Source organism: Procambarus clarkii, chromosome 53 (assembly GCF_040958095.1).
Source record: "Procambarus clarkii isolate CNS0578487 chromosome 53, FALCON_Pclarkii_2.0, whole genome shotgun sequence".
NCBI classification, from domain to species: Eukaryota; Metazoa; Arthropoda; class Malacostraca; order Decapoda; family Cambaridae; genus Procambarus; species Procambarus clarkii.
Genome location: NC_091202.1, coordinates 19,831,311 through 19,848,282, shown reverse-complemented (window position 1 = coordinate 19,848,282; position 16,972 = coordinate 19,831,311). Strand labels below are relative to the sequence as shown.

Below are 16,972 nucleotides of genomic sequence, written 5' to 3'. Positions count from 1 at the left end.
GAGGAGACTGTGGTGGCTCTGGCTGCGCGCTGCGAGTACCCAACAAACCTAATTTATCAATGAAAAGCAGTAGTTAAATGATTGGTTGTTATGAGAGCTTGCATACTGAATAACTGCGCATGCAGCAGATTATAAACCTGGTCTGGGTGAATGATAACCAACTGTGACAATGCTATCACAGATAGCAGCGGGGCTTGTCAGATAAGCTATCGTCCACCACGGAGAAGGGCTTGTTTGATGGGGCTCGTTTCTTGCCCGAGAGCAGGCAAGTGTTGCGGACGTCAAGCCTTCCCCTGAGGGAAGTGCTTCCCCAAGGGTTCAGTCCCTAGCCACCGTCGCACCCTTAGCAAAGACCCTAAACAAAGACTAAAGTGCATCCGGCGACTCCGGCCAATGAACTCATCTTAGTGCCTTAACGTGAATCATTGGTGGATTACCTTACTTCGTTAGACCAAGCTATACAGTCATCATCAATTACACAAAACCAAATTTTGCAAAGTTGGTCACAAGTAAAATAATTGTGCGTTGGAGACATGGAGGAGCGTGTCGTCACCAAGTGCCGGCCCCACAGTGCCGTCATGGGACCCTAAGGTCAACGGATAACACAGTCAACACAAGCGGCCAGGCGGACTACAACCAACCACACATATAGTTGACAACATTTTCCAAGGTAAGTTGATACTTATTTAAAGTTACTGGTGTGTGTGCCTATCTTTTGAGCTCCTCGTATATCGCAGGAGAATTTTAAAGCCATATGAAAATGTCACTGCCAAGCTTTTTTACTTCCCTGCTAATTGAAAATGTATATATTAAGTGGTATAACTGCGCACTGTGAGAATATATAAATGTACAAGCATCTTAACGTACTACGAGAGTATTAATTGTCTATATAAATCATTATTTGGGTCAACCCCCCTAAAGACTTCCCATTAAATGTTGGGAACCTTAAAATGCAAATCTGACATCAAATCATATGTTTTGCATGTCAATATCTGCAGGACTGTAAACACCTGAAAACGTCTGCTGACAAAATACTCCACGATATAAGATTTTCAACGAGGGGGGGGGGGGTTCGTTATGGGAGTCCTTCTAATTAATGAGAACCATTGGGGCCGACGTCGACCCGCCTATTATAGTTCTGTGCCACACAACAGGCATCCTTCAAAGTTAGGTGAGGCCAGCCCCAAGCATTTGGCCTCCAATCCTGGACAGGTAAACAAAGAATCAAACAGACATAGAAACAAACAAACAGAAGTCTGCCGTTATATAGAGCTGTGCTGTTGTGGGGTAATTCCTAGCAGTTATTTGTTATTTTATTTAATTATTTATTTATTAGTTTAATTATTTATATTGTATTTACTTTATAATTATTATTACTTCAAAGAGTGGACTGTATTTTAAGATTTAACCTTCTGGGTGTTTACCTGAACACAGGTAGGGGGGGGGGTAATGTATATAGCTTATACCACAACTGGTGATTATAAATAAACCATATACATTTACTGTTAATGTTAAATAGTTTATAGCACATATTGTGGTATTGAACAAACTACAGTATAATGTTAGTTGTGTAGTGTTATAATTATGTCAGTATAACTGGGAAATCTTAGCTAATTGTGTAGTTATGACCTGTTTAGGCAGTGTGAGAGAGCTGGTCCATTAACATCCGTGTTTGTTTGCCCCAAGTGGTCCAGGGAGTGCCATGTAATGGCGGCTGGCACTCTTAAATGGCGGGTGTTGAGGCAGTCACTGTAAAACATCTGTGGTGGTTTGTTGGTGGTAAACTCTCAGTAACTTCTCTCCCTTCAACCACACCTGGAAAAATGACTACAGGAGTATTAACATCCTCCACAAATATGTTATTACAAGTAAACGTTATGTTATTTATTGTAAACTTGGTTTACCTCTTCTGGGTGTCGTTGGTACGTTATAACCGGCAAATTCTGCACATAATTATAAATGGCCATTTACATACATACACAATCCGTGTTCCACAACTTTATCATTGTGTTTGTAACGGTTCTATTGTTACGTAAAGTATGGTGACAAATAAACACAGACACTAAGATACTATATATATATTTGGTCGAATATACAGAAGTACACAGGTGATACGTTGGTGTGAGTTGAGCGCACTGAGCGTTGGTACAGTATCTCGCAAGTGTCTGCTCTAGACCACACTTGAAAGTAGACTCTGGTTAATGTTTGCAATTGCTGCTTATATGCCCGGGCAACGCCTCACCTCTTTCATCTCCAAAGGTTGACAGGAATATTAACACTATATTTGGAGCGAGTATATTATTGGGATAATCTACTCGCTACATGTTCATTGCTGTCTTCTTCTATGTGCTAGCCATATGCTGTATTGTGCCTACTAATTATTGTTAAACTACCATTCAAGCTGTCATTGCAATCAATCTGAACTACCCATGTTCTTAATATACCTACAATTTTCTCTCATCTTTTATTTTTTTCTTGTTTTGTAACTTATCATTTTTTTATAAATTTTGCAAGTATTTACCTACTTAAAATTTTCTTAGATTAAGGACCTGCCCGAAACGCTGCGCGTACTAGTGGCTTTACAAGATTGTAATTACTATACTATGTATCCTCACAATCCCAATGTACCTTCTTGTATATATATATATATATATATATATATATATATATATATATATATATATATATATATATATATATATATATATATATATATATATATATAAATAAATAAATAAATAAACAATTTGTTTTACCGGGTACAATACTTACCAAGGTTAGTGAGATCTTCGGTTGGTCGGAAACTTAGTGGTTCCTTTGTCGAAGTTCAAGGGAAGTGATCCAGGTCTAAGACAATTTGAGAGGGAGCTCCTCTCTGTGTTGTCTTGTTTACATTCTGTCTCAGTGACTGGCTGTCACCTTGTCCGAGAGCGTCTCTCTTGGTTCCACTTCTGTCCTTTGTTGACAATAGGAGGGAGCCTTTAAGTTTATGGTATATTTGATCTAGTTAAAGCATAAAGAACAGTTTTTTTTATTGAGTTGAATTACTAAACTGTTGTTATAAAGGATACGTGAGTTAGTTTAGTTCATTTATTATGCACCCCATACCCATCTTGTGGGCGGTAGTGGAAAGGGTTACAGAGGCACATAATGGGCTCAGGGACTGAACCCCACAATTCATTTAGCTAAGCAAGTTACAATCTTGATGAGCTAGTTACAAAATTCAATATAAGTCATCACATCAACAATGGGTTCGAGATCGACCTCAAGTACAGGTTCTAAATTAAGCAACTGACATATGTGGAGAGCTAGTGTCAAAATTTATATGTTTGTCCTGCACACCGCCCCCCATCCAGTGGGCAGCGGTGGATAGGTTACAATCACTTAGTTACTACCTACAGTTAGCAAACTGGGGATATTTGGCTAAAATTTCTGGTAGCAGATCATTTTGAATGAAATATTGACACATCGCTGGAACATTGGTTATAGAATTGTCTCTAAATTCACGTATCTTTTCGCACTCCATCACATAGTGACGGAGGGTGTGCGAATAATTTAGTTGACACAGTTTACATTTGGTCAGGTCTACATCAGCAGATAATGAGAATTCCCAGAGATACTTGTAACCGAGTCTAAGCCGAGCAGTAGTAACATCTAGAAGTCTGCTGATTTTATTGGATGATCCATAGATGTGTGGCTCCTCTTGCATGATAGTATGATGATAGATGGAATTACTGGTGTCAATTTCACTTTGCCTCAGATCTACAAGATCTTGTTGAAGTTCTCGGTGTACAGCTGCTCTCAGATTGCTCATTGACAATCCAAGGTTACACTCAACGGCTCCTTTAAAGGCAGATTCTTTGGCTAACTTATCAGCTCTATCATGCATTCGGAGGCCAACATGAGATGGAGACCACATGAAATGGACTCTGTTACCATCCTTAGTAATTTTGTTGTATTTGTGTCTAGCTTCGGACACGAGCATGTTACAGTTATGTCTTAAAGAGTTGAGAGCATTTAAGGATGATAAGGAGTCACTTACAATTAATGTATCAAGTTTTGAGACTTGTACACATTTCAGTGCAAGGATCAAGGCAAATAGTTCAGTCTGAAGGGTAGAGGCCCAGTTGTTTATACGGACTCCCCACTCAAAGTATAGGCCATCGCCCATTGTCAGGACAACTGCACTTCCAGCTGCACCCGTGGTGCGGTGTAGGGAACCATCAGTGTATATAATTTGAGAGAGAGAATGCTCTGTGGACAGAGCATCAATATGGCTTAAGGCGTTGAGCTTTGCCTCAAGACGAAGCTTGGGCTGATCTCTAATTTGCTTCTTGGGTTACTTGTAGTATAGTATAAGTGTTGCTGCTATGTGACCTAGACAGTGGTGACCTTGGTGAACTTAACTGTGAATGTTGGACATGTTCTGGACGTGTAGTGGGTGGGCGTGACATGGAACTCCACGCCCACGCCCACACCCAAGTCCACGCCTGAGGAAACAATACACAAATGAATCTTTTTTTCCAGGCACTCACATAGCTCTGACCACGCCTAGTCTCCAGAAATATAAACATAATAGTTCAGCCCATCCTCTTGTTTAGGTAGTACTTGTAGTAATGATGAGGACCATAGTACATAGAACAGGTTTTTTTTATTTATGTTTCAAAGACAGACTATAGTACATATGTGTGTTATATTAGGCATAGGAATATTTAAGTGTGATTTTTAGCTTCATTTTTTTCAGACTATAAAGTGGAACAGGAAACGCAATTTAAGAATGAGCGATATGGGGGGGGGGGGGGTACTCGGCTGTGATTTATTATTTATTTATTTATTTATTTATAGAAGAAGGTATATTGGGTTTGTGAGGGTACACAATACTGGTGTTCTCACATTGATGCAATGCTACTAACACACAGCGTTTCGGGCACGTCCTAAGTCTACCAGATCAGGTAAGATGAAAACGTACATTGTAGCAAGATTTGAGTTCAACATAATTACTACAATACAAAATGATAGAGATAATTACACTGGTGAAGATGTATGTCTTAAGTACTAATTATGGGGAAGTGGGTAGTACAAGATATAGTGTGAGGTTGAAGCACAAGGTAGGAAACTATGAGGATGAAATTATGTACTTTTTTTTATTTTACTTTTGAATAAGGCTTAGGTAGGACAATTTTGTAATTCGTCAGGGAGTGAGTTCCAAAGACTGGGACCTTTTATTTGCATGGAGTGTTTGCACAGATTTAGTTTGACTTTGGGGATATTAAAGAGATATTTATTTCTGGTGTGATGTTCATGGTTCTATTACACCTATCAAGGACAAGTTTCAGATCAAGATTAGCATTTAGGAACAATGTTTTGTACATGTAGATAAGACATGAAAATGTGTGGAGTGATTGTATGTTTAGCATGTGAAGGGACTTAAACAGTGGGGCTGTGTGTTGTCTGGAAATAGAGTTTGTTATAGTTCTGATAGCAGATAATAATTAATAATTCCTTGTGTCGGGGACAGGCAGCCAGATTGTTTTCATACATGTTAATCTAATAACGAGGCCTACCCCCACCCCCCCAGGGTCCAATCACTGGATACAACCCAACAAGAAGCTGATTATCGCTTGAGTACCTACTTACTGCTTAGTGAGAAGGTACTTTCTATGCCTTCTAATGCAGAGGTGCATTTGGCAAAAGAAAATGTGCCCAACCATTTCTGTCCCGTCCCGGGATTCGATCCCGGAATTCTCGATTGCGAGTCGAAAACGAAGCCGACTGTACTACCTGGACCCTTAATCGAGCCTCTCCTCACCTTCCTCACTTTCCCCGTCTCCTTAGCTCCCTCTCTCTCACCTCTCCCTCCCAACCTCCCGTCTTCCTCTCACCTCTCCCTCCCTCCCTCCCGTCTCCTCTCACCTCTCCCTCCCTACCTCCCGTCTCCTCTCACCTCTCTCTCCCTACCGCACGTCTTTTTTTTTTCTTGAGATATATACAAGAGTTGTTACATGGTTGTAGAGCCACTAGTACGCGTAGCGTTTCGGGCAGGTCCCTGGAATACGACCCCCGCCGCGAAGAATCGTTGTTACAACCAAGTACACATTTTACTGTTGCGTTAAACAGAGGCTACAGTTAAGGATTTGCACCCAGTAAATCCTCCCCGGCCAGGATACGAACCCATGACAAAGCGCTCGCGGAACGCCAGGCAAGTGTCTTACCACTGCACCACGGAGACTAAATAAAGAGTCTCTTCTCTTTACTTCCCTCTCCAATTTTCTCTCTTTAGATCCCCCCTCTCACCCCTCTCCTCTCCACTCTCTCCCTCAATCTCGTCTCTTCATTTTTCTCGTCCCACTCTTCCATAACACACACCCTCTCTCACACCTTCCCACCTCTCCTCCCCTTTTCTCTGCCCGTCTCCTCCCTGTCTAAACATCTCCCGTCTTCTTTCTTCTCTCTCTCTCTTTTAAGAGTCCCAGTAGAGCAGTCGGCTTCGTTCTCGAATCCTAATCGAGAATTCAGGGTTCGAATCCCGGGGGGTGATACAAATGTTTGGGCGCATTTCCTGTCACCTAATGCCTTTGTTCACCTAGCAGTAAGTAGGTACCCAGGAGTTAGTAAGCTTGTTGTGGGGTTACATCCTGGGCGGGGTCAGTAATTTGGCCTGTGTGGGGGGGGGGGAATTCGATATAAACCTAACGAGTATGAATATACTCTGGCTTCCTGTCCCTCGACACTATGAATAAATCTCACAAGCATACAAGGAACAGGATGAGCCTGTAGTCGACTGTGTGCCAGATCAGTTGACCTGATCTCCCGTATATCAACCTGTTGAATGAACATGTTCCAGATGCGAGTCAGCCTCTGGAGTGAATGATCGCTGATCGAGTGATGTTCTTGAGAAAGACGTTCAACTTCCTTAAAAATATAATAGTTTATGGTGCAGTAATTATTTTTTATTTTCTATACCTAATGTTGCGAAATTAATAAAAGAAAACGTAACATAAGATGGCAGTATCAAGGGCAAACTATTTACAATAGAAACGTTCGCTTGATTGAAACATTTATTTATTTTGTTATTTATTTATATATATATACAAGACCTTCCATTGGGTTTATGATAGTACATAACATGATGTGTTTACATTCTTGTAAAGTCACTAGTACTGACAGTGATTCGGGCAGAATTATTATTACATTAATAATAATGATAATAATAATAATAATAATAATAATAATAATACTATGCACACAGAAACCACGAAACAAAGGGACAGGTTCATGTACGGCTCCAGGGAAAAGGTCCCGGGACAAGGTCCAGGATGTGTTCAATATAATAACCATGATATCAGATGATATCAATGATTACAATGGTAAAGTTGTATGACTTAGGTCCATATATTGGGGGATTGGGTAGCACTAGATACAGTGTTGCCAGTATAAAGCACAAGGTAGGAAACTATGATGATGAAATTAGGTACTTTTTGTTTTGTCTCCGAATAAGGCAAAAGTTGGACAGCTTTTCAATTCGTTTGGGAGTTCCATAAACTAGGTCCCTTTATTTGCATGGAGTGTTTACACAGATTAAGTTTGACCCTAGGGATATAAAAAGATATATTTATTTCGGTGTGGTGATTAGGGGTTCTATTACATATGTCCAGGAAGAGTTTCAGAGCAGGGTTCGCATTTAAGAACATGGTTTTGTAAATATAAATGGCACAAGAGAATGCGCGGAGTGAGTCTATCTTCAGCAGGTTTAGGGATTTAAACAACGGGGCTGAGTGTTGTCTGAAAGCAGAGTTTGTTATTGTTCTGATAGCAGAGTTTTGCTGGGTGATGATAGGCTTGAGGTAGTTTGCAGTGGTTGAGCCCTACGCACAGATGCCACATGTAAGATACCTTGAGGTGCTTCCGGGGCTCAGCGTCCCCGCGGCCCGGTCGTCGACAAGGCCTCCTGGTTGCTGGACTGATCAACCAGGGCAGATAGGGACAGATTATGCCTATAGTAGCCTATAATAGGTAAATTCAGGTAAATTATAAGTCAGCATTGTAGCTCAGTTGTCTTCGACAACGTGCTATTAAAGTTTAGGTTTGTAACTATAAAAGAGCGTTGTCTGGTTAAATAAATAAATGAAGAGTTTATGTTTCAGAGGGAATAAGATGATGCTTTACATAACTTATTTTTAAGTAAGTTAGGTTTGATAAGTTATGTAAGTTACATCTGGATAGGTAAGTTATGTCAGGTAGGTTAGGTTATGTAAAGTTATGTTATTTTATATCAGTTAAGTTGGGTGTTATATAAGTTACGTCTGGATAGGTAAGTTACGTCAACTAGGCTAGGATATGTAAGTTACATCAGGTCGGGGGATAGGTAAGTTTCCTCAGGTAGGGTAGGTTAGGTAAGGGAAGTTATGAAGTTATGCAAGTCAGATAATTTGGCAAGTTATGCAATGTCAGGATGGTTAAGTTACGTCCGGTAGGTTAGGTTACATAAGTTAAAACAGGTAGAAGAGTATAGGTAAGTTGGATTGGGGTAGGTAGGTGAGGTTAAGTATTTTGGTAAGTTATATAAGCTATGCAATGTCAGAATGGGTAAGTTATGTTGGGTGGGTAAGTTATGTAAGTTAGGTCAGGTCAGGATGGGTAAGTTATGTCAAGTAGGATAGGTTGTGTCAGCAAAGTTAAGCAAGTTAGTTAGGTTATAGAAGTAATGTTATGTTCAATAATGATTGGTAAGGTAAGTCAGGTTAGGTAGGATGCATTGTTGTTCAGAGAACAGTTTAAGATAAAGTGGATGAGAGAATACATTTTAAACAGATTAATTAATAAATAGAAAATGCAAGTTTTGACTATAAATGTCCTAGTAAACCTGTTACTACTACATAAAACATAGTTATTTTACTAATTTTTACATAACACATAAGTAATTATCAAAGAAGGCACCAAGCCGGGAAGGCTGCGTAGTATCATCAAATGTGCGGGATAATCAGAGGGCGCTAAATATCACCAAGGATGCCAATACGAGAACAGAAACGCATAAGGCGAACTATATCAAAAGTAACCGTATGATCAAAAATTCTATCGAGAGACAAGCGACAGCGGGGGACAGTCGGAAAGCAAGACACACGCTCGTCCTGGAAGTCAGAACATTCAACAAGGATATGTACAACTGTAAAAGGGGAAATGCAGTTAGAATAATAAGGAAGTGAACGGCGCTCCACTAAGTGTCCGTGAGTTAAGCATGTATGGCCAATACACAACCTTGCCAGAGCCGTTTCCCACCACCGGTTACGGTGGTAGGAAGAAGGCCACAGGGACACACTACTCTTAAGAGTACGCAGTTTGTTACCAGTAACAGAAGACCAACGACCCTGCCAACGGGCAAGGATGGAGGAATGAATAACTGGGTAAAAGTCGGAATAAGGAATACCTATACTAGAGATGGGACAAGAGCGGACAGCTTCCTTAGCGGCAGCGTCCGCACGCTCATTTAAAGAGACACCAACATGGCTGGGAACCCAGCAAAACTCAACTGTCTTAAATCTACAAGAGATAGGAAACAGCCAATGTGGAATCTTGTCGACCACCGGAGGGACTGGATTAAAGGACTCCAGAGCCATAAGGGCACTACGAGAGTCAACTACAACAACAAAGGAGGATTGACAGCGAGAAAGCAGGAGACGAAGATCATAGAGAATAGCATAAAGTTCTGCTGTGAAGATGCTAGCCTCCAGAGGCAGACGACACATATAGGTGTGGTCAGGAAAAACAACAGAGTAGCCTACACCGTCGGCAGACTTATTATTATTATTAACATCTTTATTGACAAAATTAATTAAAATTTTGCCTAATCTGAGGATTTTGATAGTCTTATTAAAGTGAGGAAAATGCTGGTATTCACTGTCACGCAGGACAGAGGGTCATACACAAGACTCCGCAGACTTCAACCCGTTCTCGCAAATTCGTAAAGTCAATATTGACTTATTAACTACGTGCATAGGTGATATACTAAACATAATATATACCCTTAAAAAGATTCATAGAAAACATCGACCTTACCTAACCTTGTTAGTATCTTAAGATAAGCATCTTATTGCTTCGTAATTACAATTATTACTTAACCTATACCTATTATAGGTTAGGTAATAATTGTAATTACGAAGCAATAAGATGCTTATCTTAACATACTAAGTAGGTTAGGTAAGGTCGGTGTTTTCTATGAAGCTTTTCAAGGGAAACTTTTATGTTAAGTATGTCACCTATGCACATATTTAATAAGTCAATATTGACTTATTAAATTTGCGAGAACGGGTTGCAGACTTAGCCCCATCGGTGAAGATGGAAACGGAGCGGGAAGGTGAAGAAAAGTGTTCAAGGAAAAGGTGTTTCAGAACTGTAGGACGGGTAAAAGCTTTAGTGATGTGGGTCAGGGATTTGCAGTATTGAGGAAGGAGGACCCTCCACGGGGGCAAGGACGGAACAACATGAGGAGAAGTATTAGTGATACTAACCGAAAGAGAATGTTGCAGGCAAGACAACCGGACAGAAAGAGGGAGATGGTGAAGGGGAACAGGAAATATACCAGGGGGAAAAGTCAAAGCACGACACATGCGAGAGTGAGGGTGTTGTAAAGACCGCGCAAGGTAGCGAAGACAGGAGGATCTCGGCGGTCCTGGAGAGACAGGAAGCCAGTGTCAACATACAAGCTGAGGGTAGGAGTTGAACGAAAAGCACCAGAGCTGAGGCGCAACCCAGTATGGTGCAAAGGATCAAGACGGCGAAGAGGAGGAGGAGAAGCAGACGAGTATGCAGGGCAACCATAATCGAATTTAGACAGGACGAGAGAGGAATGTAAAGCAAGGAGAGTGCGCCTATCCGCTCCCCATGAAGTATGGGACAAAACCTTAAGAAGGTTGAGGGCCTTAGAGCATTCAACTGCGAATTAAGAGATATGGGCTGACCAAGACAAACAAGTGTCAAAGATTAACCCCCAAAAGCTTCGCGGATCTTTGTACTCAAGGGGATGACCATAAAGTGACAAAGAGGGACAAAGAACGACACACTTCCGAGTAAAAGTTATAGCACAAGTCTTAGTTGCAGAGAACTTGAAGCCATGATCGGTGGTCCAAGACAACACGGCATCAATCGCAAGTTGAAGCCGCCGTTGAAGGTGAGGTGAATCATCACCCTGACAGGAAAGGATAAGATCGTCGACATAGAGAGCGGAGAAGATGCCAGAAGGAAGAGAGGAAAGAAGACCATTGAGGGCAACCAGAAAAAGAGTAGTGCTCAGAACACTACCTTGGGGCACACCTTCGTATTGCTGAAAAGAGGCAGAGAGAGTGGCACCAAGCCTGACTCTAAAGAAACGACGGGAGATAAAGCTTTGAAGGAAGAGAGGAAGATTACCACGAAGGCCAAAAGAACGAAGTCAGGACAGAATATGGTATCTCCAGGTGGTGTCGTAAGCCTTTTCCAGGTCAAAAAGACGGCAACAACGGAGGTCTTCACAGCAAAAGCAGTACGAATATAGACCTCCAAGATCACCAGGACATCAGTCTTGCTGCGGCACTTGCGAAAACCAAATTGAGAAGAGGAGAGGTGGTGATGGTGTTCCAAGAACCACATCAGACAAACGTTAACCATACGCTCAAAGAGCTAGCAGACACAACTCGTGAGGGCAACAGAACGGAAGTCCTTAGGGGTATGTCCCGAGAGACAGAGTGACTGTCTCAGCAGTAACACAGAGCACCAGCAGAGTGACCCACATGACAGCAGACAGTGATTAGAGAGTTCTCACCAGGCTCAGTCCAGTATACCACAACACAGGTAGCTGGGTATACCACAACACAGGTAGTCGGGCATACTACAACACAGGTAGTTGGGTATGACACAACACAGGTAGTCGGGTATACTACAACACAGGTAGTTGGGTATACCACAACACAGGTAGTCGGGCATACTACAACACAGGTAGTTGGGTATGACACAACACAGGTAGTCGGGTATACTACAACACAGGTAGTCGGGTATACCACAACACAGGTAGTCGGGCATACTACAACACAGGTAGTTGGGTATGACACAACACAGGTAGTCGGGTATACTACAACACAGGTAGTCGGGTATACCACAACACAGGTAGTCGGGCATACCACAACACAGGTAGTCGGGCATACTACAACACAGGTAGTTGGGTATGACACAACACAAGTAGTCGGGTATACTACAACACAGGTAGTCGGGTATACCACAACACAGGTAGTCGGGCATACTACAACACAGGTAGTTGGGTATACTACAACACAGGTAGTCGGGTATAACACAACACAGGTAGTCGGGTATACTCCAACACAGGTAGTCGGGAATAACACAACACAGGTAGTCGGGTATACCACAACACAGGTAGTCGGGTATACCACAACACAGATAGTCGGGTATACCACAACACAGGTAGTCGGGTATACCACAACACATGTAGTCGGGTATACCACAACACAGGTAGTCGGGTATACCACAACACAGGTAGTCGGGTATACCACAACACAGGTAGTCGGGTATACCACAACACAGGTAGTCGGGTATACCACAACACAGGTAGTCGGGTATACCACAACACAGGTAGTCGGGTATACCACAACACAGGTAGTCGGGTATACCACAACACAGGTAGTCGAGTATACCACAACACAGGTAGTCGAGTATACCACAACACAGGTAGTCGGGTATACCACAACACAGGTAGTCGGGTATACCACAACACAGGTAGTCGGGTATACCACAACACAGGTAGTCGAGTATACCACAACACAGGTAGTCGAGTATACCACAACACAGGTAGTCGGGTATACCACAACACAGGTAATTGGGTATGACACAACACAGGTAGTCGGGTATACAACAACACAGGTAGTCGGGTATACCACAACACAGGTAGTCGGGCATACTACAACACAGGTAGTCGGGTATACTACAACACAGGTAGTCGGGTATACCACAACACAGGTAGTCGGGTATACCACAACACAGGTAGTCGGGTATACCACAACACAGGTAGTCGGGTATACCACAACACAGGTAGTCGAGTATACCACAACACAGGTAGTCGAGTATACCACAACACAGGTAGTCGGGTATACCACAACACAGGTAGTCGGGTATACCACAACACAGGTAGTCGGGTATACCACAACACAGGTAGTCGAGTATACCACAACACAGGTAGTCGAGTATACCACAACACAGGTAGTCGGGTATACCACAACACAGGTAATTGGGTATGACACAACACAGGTAGTCGGGTATACAACAACACAGGTAGTTGGGTATGACACAACACAAGTAGTCGGGTATACTACAACACAGGTAGTCGGGTATACCACAACACAGGTAGTCGGGCATACTACAACACAGGTAGTTGGGTATACTACAACACAGGTAGTCGGGTATAACACAACACAGGTAGTCGGGTATACTACAACACAGGTAGTCGGGAATAACACAACACAGGTAGTCGGGTATACCACAACACAGGTAGTCGGGTATACCACAACACAGATAGTCGGGTATACCACAACACAGGTAGTCGGGTATACCACAACACAGGTAGTCGGGTATACCACAACACATGTAGTCGGGTATACCACAACACAGGTAGTCGGGTATACCACAACACAGGTAGTCGGGTATACCACAACACAGGTAGTCGGGTATACCACAACACAGGTAGTCGGGTATACCACAACACAGGTAGTCGGGTATACCACAACACAGGTAGTCGAGTATACCACAACACAGGTAGTCGAGTATACCACAACACAGGTAGTCGGGTATACCACAACACAGGTAGTCGGGTATACCACAACACAGGTAGTCGGGTATACCACAACACAGGTAGTCGAGTATACCACAACACAGGTAGTCGAGTATACCACAACACAGGTAGTCGGGTATACCACAACACAGGTAATTGGGTATGACACAACACAGGTAGTCGGGTATACAACAACACAGGTAGTCGGGTATACCACAACACAGGTAGTCGGGCATACTACAACACAGGTAGTCGGGTATACCACAACACAGGTAGTCGGGTATACCACAACACAGGTAGTCGGGTATACCACAACACAGGTAGTCGGGTATACCACAACACAGGTAGTCGGGTATACCACAACACAGGTAGTCGGGTATACCACAACACAGGTAGTCGGGTATACCACAACACAGGTAGTCGGGTATACTACTACACAGGTAGTCGGGTATACCACAACACAGGTAGTCGGGTATACCACAACACAGGTAGTCGGGTATACCACAACACAGGTAGTCGGGTATACTACTACACAGGTAGTCGGGTATACCACAACACAGGTAGTTGGGTATACCACAACACAGGTAGTCGGGTATACCACAACACAGGTAGTCGGGTATACCACAACACAGGTAGTTGGGTATACCACAACACAGGTAGTCGGGTATACCACAACACAGGTAGTCGGGTATACCACAACACAGGTAGTCGGGTATACCACAACACAGGTAGTCGGGTATACCACAACACAGGTAGTCGGATATACCACAACACAGGTAGTTGGGTATACCACAACACAGGTAGTCGAGTATACCACAACACAGGTAGTCGAGTATACCACAACACAGGTAGTCGGGTATACCACAACACAGGTAGTCGGGTATACCACAACACAGGTAGTCGGGTATACCACAACACAGGTAGTCGGGTATACCACAACACAGGTAGTCGGGTATACCACAACACAGGTAGTCGGGTATACCACAACACACAGCGAGAAGGAGTAAGATGCGGAGCCCAGGAGCTGTAGCACAGCCTCCCGCAGACACAGACAAGCAAGCAGTAACAGCAAGACACCCGCCTGACCTCAGCAGACTCAGCAGAGAACCAGGAATAACGAGGCAGAAGGAAGAGAGAAAAAAAAGAGAAAACAAGAATCAGAAGAGAAAGTAAAGAGAAAGGTGGAAGAGAAAGTTGAAAATAATCACAAGAAGGAGTGAGAGAGGTGAGAGAGGTGAGAGAGGTGAGAGAGGTGAGAGAGGTGAGAGAGGGGGCTGAGAAATGTCCCTCTTTACGTTGAAAGTTGTGACTGTCTGCTGTGATCACATACGATACGTTGATGGGTATTACACCAATGGCGATGATTACTACAATTAGCACACAAGTCTGGGGAACTATGTTATTGTTCTCAAGTGTTCAGCAGATGGGGCTCCTTGGAGGCTTTATCTTTCACCTTCAGTCAGTCCTGTCACTCTCAGTACCTGGTCACTGTTCACTCTCGGTACCTGGTCCCTGTTCACTCTCGGTACCTGGCCACTGTTCACTCACGGTACCTGGTCACTGTTCACTCTCGGTACCTGGTCACTGTTCACTCTCAGTACCTGGCCACTGTTCACTCTCAGTACCTGGCCACTGTTCACTCTCGGTACCTGGTCACTGTTCACTCTCGGTACCTGGCCACTGTTCACTCTCGGTACCTGGTCACTGTTCACTCTCAGTACCTGGCCACTGTTCACTCTCGGTACCTGGTGACTGTTCACTCTCGGTACCTGGCCACTGTTCACTCTCGGTACCTGGCCACTGTTCACTCTCGGTACCTGGCCACTGTTCACTCTCGGTACCTGGTCACTGTTCACTCTCAGTACCTGGCCACTGTTCACTCTCGGTACCTGGTCACTGTTCACTCTCGGTACCTGGCCACTGTTCACTCTCGGTACCTGGCCACTGTTCACTCTCGGTACCTGGCCACTGTTCACTCTCGGTACCTGGCCACTGTTCACTCTCGGTACCTGGCCACTGTTCACTCTCGGTACCTGGCCACTGTTCACTCTCGGTACCTGGCCACTGTTCACTCTCGGTACCTGGCCACTGTTCACTCTCGGTACCTGGCCACTGTTCACTCTCGGTACCTGGCCACTGTTCACTCTCGGTACCTGGCCACTGTTCACTCTCGGTACCTGGCCACTGTTCACTCTCGGTACCTGGCCACTGTTCACTCTCGGTACCTGGTCACTGTTCACTCACGGTACCTGGCCACTGTTCACTCTCAGTGGAAAGTGGGGTGAGGGTATCAATGATGGAGAGAGGGGGGGGGGGAGGGTATCAATAGAGGGTCGGGTAGAGGGTACCATGTATCCAGGGCTGGGGTATGACACAAGATGACACAGCTCGTTGGAACCTGTGGTGGGAGGGTTTGTTTGGTTTTAAACTGTTAGTAGTTAGTGGTATGGGAATTGACATGGAAAAAGGAGGTAATAAAAGTATGTGTTTGTGGGGTAAACAAATTGGCAAAATGATCAATGAAAGAGAAGGGCTTCAAAATAACGATACACTTAGGGTTTGTTACACGAACAATGAGAGTCTAAACAAAAAATAAACGACTTAAATACTCTTGTCTGTACAGAAAAAAATAGATATTATTGCACTTACCGAAACGTGGATGAATGTAGAAAACAGAGAACTATTAGCTGAATATCAAATAAATGGATTTAAACTATTTCACACAGATAGATATATTAGACAAGGAGGGGGAGGAGCCATATATGTTAAGGAAATTTTGAAATGTAGTCTCAAAGAGGGAATCAAAACTGAGCCTCACACAGAAACTATACGGCTAGAATTAAACGAAAAAGCAAATAATATTATAATAGGAGTTATATACAGGCCACCAAACTTAGACAGCATGGAAGCAAAGCATCTATGGGATGAAATATCTAGAGCATCTAGGTCTAACAATATTTATATCATGGGTGACTTTAGTTTTAGTGGAATAAACTGGTTTACCAGAACAGGGAATAATGAAGTAGAAGATATTCTAAAAATAATTAACGATTGCTTTCTTACACAATACGTTAAGGAACCAAAGCGGGAAAATCATATTTTAGACTCTCACCTTTAGACTCTCTCAGTGTTAACAGGGAAACGCAAATTAATGACGTCGAAATA

General features: G+C 43.2%; 2 protein-coding genes across 2 annotated transcripts in view; both read left to right on the top strand.

Annotated features, from left to right (window-relative positions):
- Positions 1-225: 225 nt before the first annotated feature.
- LOC123767204 (tripartite motif-containing protein 3) overlaps positions 226-16,972 on the top strand; it is a 160,926-nt gene continuing 144,179 nt past the window's right edge. The window contains exon 1 of the mRNA XM_069304738.1: positions 226-670. The gene's annotated coding sequence lies outside the window, so the exon portion shown is untranslated. The remainder of the gene's footprint in view (positions 671-16,972) is intronic.
- On the top strand, positions 14,816-16,092 carry LOC138352416 (uncharacterized). The gene is made up of 2 exons (XM_069304902.1): positions 14,816-14,976; positions 15,231-16,092. The coding sequence occupies exons 1-2, from the start codon at positions 14,816-14,818 to the stop codon at positions 16,090-16,092; spliced, it is 1,023 nt and encodes a 340-aa protein (XP_069161003.1).

What these genes read in the sequence shown, in the direction of transcription:
- LOC138352416 (XM_069304902.1), top strand. Translation starts at nt 14,816, where the DNA reads ATGCGGAGCCCAGGAGCTGTAGCACAGCCTCCCGCAGACACAGACAAG. An exon ending in AACAAGAATCAGAAGAGAAA is followed by an intron (nt 14,977 to 15,230) that starts GTAAAGAGAAAG and finishes AGTGTTCAGCAG; the next exon opens with ATGGGGCTCCTTGGAGGCTT.